We start from the raw sequence: 6,338 nt of genomic DNA, 5'->3' as shown, positions 1-6,338 counted from the left end.
TCGATGTTATGATCGGTGTATCACTGCGCACGGTCAAACTAATATTGAAAGAACATTCATACATACCGAGCTTATCTATACATATTCGCGCCCATTTGGCTAGGGTGATGAACACCACTTCAAGCATTTGGGCGGTGGATCCCAATTTAGAACTTGCCTCTAAAACTTGTGGATGATCTAAGAGAACACCTCGCGACAACGTATTTCGGGGCATGAGGTTGTCGAAGCCATTGGCATTCGCGATGGGAACCGAGGAAGAAACTTTGTTGGATGGAGAAGCATGTTAGGGTGTTACGATTTGGGTTGGGGGGTGGGGGGGAGGGTGGTGGTGGCAAAAGCGCAAGTGTTTTGTTTAATAATAGATTTAATTGTGCTACAAATGTACTGTAGTTACTTCACTCCATTCACAAACGGTATCGAAGGGGAAAACATTTTGGCTCCAGGATGAATAGTGTAACTGTAAAAAAGATTGTTTTCTACAACACACATGTTCATGTCTCTTATCTGCCTGTGTAGTTTCGTGAACAAATAAGTGTGTAATCTAGGCAAAAGAAAAATTGTACTCTAGAAGGGCTCTTTTAGGACCAATAGACTATTTTTCTTAGTACAATTTGCGCTTGTGTTTTTTTCATGAAAAATCAGACACGGAAAAGGACATGAACATATACATGACAATATTTTCTCATTTTTTTACATTCATAATTTAACCTTTTCACCTGCGAACATATGCTCCTTGGCGCCGTTTTGAATATTCGTAAAGGTCGGATTTATTTTTCTTAGTTGACTTTTTCTTAGCACGGTTCACAATACTAGTGTTTTTTCCATCAAAATTCACAGACACGAACATATAGATTTCAATTTCTGTTGACATTGAGAAATTTACCTTTTTTTCACCCAGGAACATATGCTCCTTGGGGCCATTTTGAATATCCGTAAAGGTCTGTTTTCTCTTTCATTTGAATTTATTTGAGAAAAACGTAAGGCCCATTGAGTAACCTTTTTATCACTAAAGCCCATTTGCTCGAACGAAATTGCGAAGGCCCGTGTGTAGAAGAGTCCCGATCCAGAGCCTTTCCCAGAATAGAAAGGTTCGTCGTCCTCGCGTTCCCCTCCTCCACTCCCCACTCCATCCCTGCCGAATCCCAGTAGCTCTGCGCGGCGCTACGCCAGAGGCTCGCCGCAATGTCGTCCAGCGCCTCCGAGATCGTCGCCGACACGACGCACGGGCGCCACCACCTGAAGATCGACGGCTACTCGATCACCAAGGCCACCCTGCCCACGGGGGAGTTCCTCAAGTCCCAGCCTTTCTCCGTCGGCGGCCGCCGCTGGGCCATCCAGTACTACCCCAACGGCGACCCGTCCTCGCACAAGGGCCACATCTCCCTCCACCTCGTCCTCGACGACGCCGTCGCCGGAGAGGTGCGCGCGCAGGTCCAGTTCCGCTTTAAGGCCGAAAAGAAGCACGCGCTCTCCTTTCTCCAGAGCTGGGGCCGTAAGCCCGCGCCGCTGAAGCTCGGCAGGGTGGAGGCCGGCGAAGATGGCGTCTGGGAGTGCCCGAATTTCGTCAAGAGGAAGACCCTGGAGGAATCGGACCATCTCAAGGACGATTCCTTCACCATCCGCTGCGACATCATCGTCGTCAACGAGTTCCGCGCCGATGGGGGCCCGCCGCCGGCCCCCGCGCCAAGATCCGTCCCTGTGCCCCCGTCCGACCTTGGCCAGCAGCTCGGCGACCTCCTCGCGGCCGACAAGGGCGCCGACGTCGTCTTCGAGGTCGGCGGCGAGACGTTCGCCGCGCACCGGTGGCTGCTCGCGGCCCGGTCGCCGGTCTTGAGCGCGGAGCTCTTCGGCTCGATGAGGGAGGGCGGCGCCGCCGGCGCGGTCCGCGTGGCCGACATGGAGGCGCAGGTCTTCAAGGCGCTGCTCCGCTTCATGTACACGGACTCGTGGCCGCTGGAGACGGCGGAAGAAGAGGAATTCGCCATGGCCCAGCATCTGCTCGTGGCGGCCGACAAGTACCGCATGGAGAGGCTCAAGCTGATCTGCGAGGACAAGCTGTGCAAGAACATCGCGGCGGGCACGGCGGCGAGCATCCTGGCGTTAGCTGAGGTGCACCACTGCCATGAGCTCAAAGGCGCATGCTTCCATTTCCTCAGCTCTCCGAAGAACCTGACGGCAGCCATGGCCGGCGACGACTTCGAGAATCTGCGCTCAAGCTTCCCCTCTATTGTCAAGGAGCTGATTGCCAAGTGCTCGATCGATGCCCCAGCTCAGTAATGGTTGATTCTTGATTGATCCTAGGATGCTACATACCGTTGGGAACCATCAAGTTACTAGCTACATATGCATGCTCTCTCTTGTTTCAGCAATGGTACTCTGGCATTTAATTTTCTTGTCATGTTCAAAGTGACCACATCCTACTATCATTGCATTATGTGCAACCTTACCAATCAATTAATCAGTAATGAAGGGCATTGTGAGTTATCAGATGACATTGCAGTTGAATCTCCATTTGTTCTGCATTTTTGTGTGTGGAGAAACGTCTGTTCTGCAAATTATATGGCTAACCCGTTGTGTTCTCCTCTAATAAAGTAAAAGTGTTTCGGATATACAGTACGTATAACGCATGAATTTTTCCTTAATGGTTTTACTAATCCAAGTCGTCTGCGATTTTCTTTTGTAAGTCGATTTCTGAATAGGGTGACTTTAATTTGCTGATGCACATATAACATTTTCATCCGGTTGCACTTTTAATGGAAGAACATTACTTGGGAGATCTTATTACCGTCGATCCTTGAGTTCAAGGTTATGTATGATCTCCAGTTTGCACTTATTGTATTCCTCAATGGAGGAATTAATGATCTCGCAAATCCATTGTCCGTCGGTGCAATTTTTGGGCTGGTCTGATGGCAGTAAAGAAACATCTTTTCCGTTTCGGATCCTTAGCGATAAAGGACGGCTCGGAGATACGCTTCTGGGAGAACAAGTGGCTAGGAAATACCACTCTCCGAGAACAGTACCCAGCCTTGTACCGCATTGTATGCGATAAGAACGATACTCTTGCGCATGTGATGACCACTTCTCCGCCAGATATATCATTTCGGAGGGATTTGGTTGGGACCCGTCTTGTATCATGACAACATCTTCTATCCCGTTTGGATTCGATTAACTTGACACAAGGCCGGGATGTCTTTCGCTGGAATCTTACTACATTTGAAGGTTTTCATTAGACTTTATTACAAAGTTAGAAACCAGTAAATTAGGATGTCATTTTTCTTCAGTAAACTATTACTTTTGAAGGTTTTCGACAAATCACGGCGATAGGACCCACTACAACATGTGTATTGATTTTGAATTATTTGAATCATTGGAAGCTATGATTTTGTCTTCCGTTATTATCTAGAAAAACACAACCTCTTGCATTTGAATGCGTTGTTGACGTGACGGATTTCATACTCTCTGAATGGGCATACAGTAGTAAACTTAACCTTTGAAGAGATTTCAGATTACATACACCCGGTGAAGTCTAATCTAAATTTAAACTGAAGCAGCAAGGGCAACACATAGGAGAAATCCGCCTGTTGAGTGCTATGCTAGCTTGTGAGATCATGGCTTGTCTCAAATTCTCACTTCATCCATTCAGTGTTGTAAAGAGAAAAGGCCTGGTTAAAACAACAAAACCAACCAGTCGGCCTCAGGTTATTCAGGTGTCCTGGCAACACATACAGATAACAAAAATTGCAAAGAGAGCCTTGGCTCAATGGTTAGGCATGCAGTTGTGTATCCTAACGACCCAAGTTTAACTTCTAGAATTGACAGGTGATGTATAGGGGTTTTTCTTCCATTTATTGAGGATCAAGCTTGGTGTGTGGTGAAACCACTCATCAAGAAATATCTTGATATTCATTTAAAATATTCTGAGGACCATGTTTATCTTGGCACTCATACTATAATGGTCGTATGCATCCCTAGTTGGTGCGGTTGGGGCGGGAGTTGTTCGCAGTGACCAGGGTGGCGCACCTGGTTGTGCGGCGGCCCCGCTACCCTTCATGACCCACGGGATCCAAGATCTCCGGCGATGCTGGGCTGATCTGGATCCCACCCAGATCCGTCGCCAACTCTTCATGTGGATGGTTGGCGGCGCGATGAGGGCTCCGCCGAGGGGATGGAGGATCTCCGCCGGAGAATTGGTGGCGGCATACGTCTGCATGGAAAAGCTCTGCGCATTTCCAGCCAGCCGCGAGATCGGGACGACGCGGCTTTCGGTGAAAACCGCGCTTGACTACGATCTTGGCAGACGATTGTGGCGTCTCTGACGCCGTTTTTTTTCTCGCGGCATCGTTGTTGCAGGTCATGTCAACTCGATCGGGATGTTCTGGGGGAAATCCTAGATTTGGGTCTACCAGATCGGACGATGATTGCGCCTTCGGTGTCGTTCTCCCTCCTAAGGGCATTGTTTTGGAGCAAGTGCTGACTGGAGGGGACAAGAGGAGGAGGAGCATTACATCTACCGCAAGACCGACGACGGATCCCGGCGGCATGGCACTGCAGAATTCGACGACGGGCGCGTGTGGATGGATACGTGCAGGACGGTGGCGTTGTCTGGCACCGTGGTGGCATCGATGACAGGCCAACCAAGGTTGGTGCGTCTGTACCTAATCTGGAGATGGATCAATGGAAGATGGCAGCGGCGGCCTCTGAGAGTGTGCCTGGCCGGTGTGTGACCCAGTCCCCGCTTTGTGGCTTGGCTGGGGCATCCGGCTTTAGATGTTAGACTTTGGTACAATGTCTGTTTGGTATTCGATTAGGACATTCGGCATCCCTTCATCAAGAGGATAGGAGTAGCGATAGGTGTTACCAAGATGGTGGCTTCAGACTTATTGATGTATTACTTTACAAGATCTATGTGAATAAGTAGTAAAATGGTTGCATGCATCGCCCAGATACAGGGGCCAGGGTATATCCTCCTTTTCTTAAAAAAAGAAGAAATTCAGCTGCGGTTTATTTCATTACCATGGAGGCAGCAAACATGTCAGTCAGCGCCCTACGTTTCTGCGATCGACTCAAAATTTATATACCATCTCTGTCGTGCATCGTAAATCTTTTCGAAGGTTAGTAACCTGCAAAGAAACCAAATTCGACTAATGAAGCGGCTAGAAGAAAATAAGTAAACAATGTCAATATTGTGACGCCCCCGATTTGACCGTACACTAATCATACACGCAAACGTGTACGATCAAGATCAGAAACTCATGGGAAGATATCACAACACAACTCTACAAATAAAATAAGTCATACAAGCATCATATTGCAAGCCAGGGGCCTCGAGAGCTCGAATACATGAGCTCGATCATGGACGAGTCAGCGGAAGCAACAATATCTGAGTACAGACATAAGTTAAACAAGTTTGCCTTAAGAAGGCTAGCACAAACTGGGATACAAATCGAAAGAGGCGCAAGCCTCCTGCATGGGATCCTTCTAAACTACTCCTGGTCGTCGTCAGCGGCCTGCACGTAGTAGTAGGCACCTCCCGAGTAGTAGCAGTCGTCATCGACAGTGGCGTCTGGCTCCTGGACTTCATCGTCTGGTCGCAACAATCGGGTATAGAAAGGGGGAAAAGGGGGAGCAAAGCAACCATGAGTACTCATCCAAAGTACTCGCAAGCAAGGAGATACACTACATATGCATGCATTGGTATCAAATGGAAAAGGGGTAGCATATGTGGACTGAACTGCAGAATGCCGGAATAAGAAGGGGATAGCTAGTCCTATCGAAGACCGCGCTTCTGGTAACCTCCATCTTGCAGCAGAAGAGAATAGATGGTAAGTTCACCAAGTAACATTGCATAGCATAATCCTACCCGATGATGCTCTCCTCGTCGCCATGTGAGAGAGCGATCACCGGTTGTATCTCGCACTTGAAATGATATGTTTTATTAAGTATCCGGTTCTAGTTGTCATAAGGTCAAGGTAAAACTCCAAGTCTTCCTGTTACCGAAGATCACGGCTATTCGAATAGATTAACTTCCCTGCAGGGGTGCACCACATTTCCCAACACGCTCGATCCCCTTTGTTCGGACACACTTTCCTGGGTCATGCTCGGCCTTGGAAGATCAACACGTCACAACCCTACCTAGGCACAACATAGAGGTCAGCACGCCGGTCTAAATCCTATGGCGCAGGGGTCTGGGCCCATCGCCCATTGCACACCTGCATGTTGCGACGCGGCCGGTGAGCAGACCTAGCCTCCTTTATACAAGAGCATGTGTTCCAGTCCAACCCGGCGCGCACCGCTCAGTCGCTGACGTCACGAAGTCTTCGGCTGATACCACGACGTCG

General features: G+C 48.8%; 1 protein-coding gene across 1 annotated transcript; it reads left to right on the top strand.

Annotated features, from left to right (window-relative positions):
- Positions 1-1,088: 1,088 nt before the first annotated feature.
- LOC123058059 (BTB/POZ and MATH domain-containing protein 1) lies at positions 1,089-2,489 on the top strand. Its single transcript, XM_044480890.1, has one exon. The coding sequence runs from the start codon at positions 1,183-1,185 to the stop codon at positions 2,275-2,277; it is 1,095 nt and encodes a 364-aa protein (XP_044336825.1). The 5' UTR covers positions 1,089-1,182; the 3' UTR covers positions 2,278-2,489.
- The last annotated feature ends 3,849 nt before the right edge of the window (positions 2,490-6,338 follow it).

The sequence above is a fragment of the Triticum aestivum genome, chromosome 3A, assembly GCF_018294505.1.
Source record: "Triticum aestivum cultivar Chinese Spring chromosome 3A, IWGSC CS RefSeq v2.1, whole genome shotgun sequence".
NCBI classification, from domain to species: domain Eukaryota; kingdom Viridiplantae; phylum Streptophyta; class Magnoliopsida; order Poales; family Poaceae; genus Triticum; species Triticum aestivum.
The sequence above is the reverse complement of the archived record's forward strand: the minus strand, read 5'-3'. Positions and strand labels throughout refer to the sequence as shown.

Coding starts and splice junctions, on each gene's coding strand:
- LOC123058059 (XM_044480890.1), top strand. CDS start 1,183: ATGTCGTCCAGCGCCTCCGAGATCGTCGCCGACACGACGCACGGGCGC.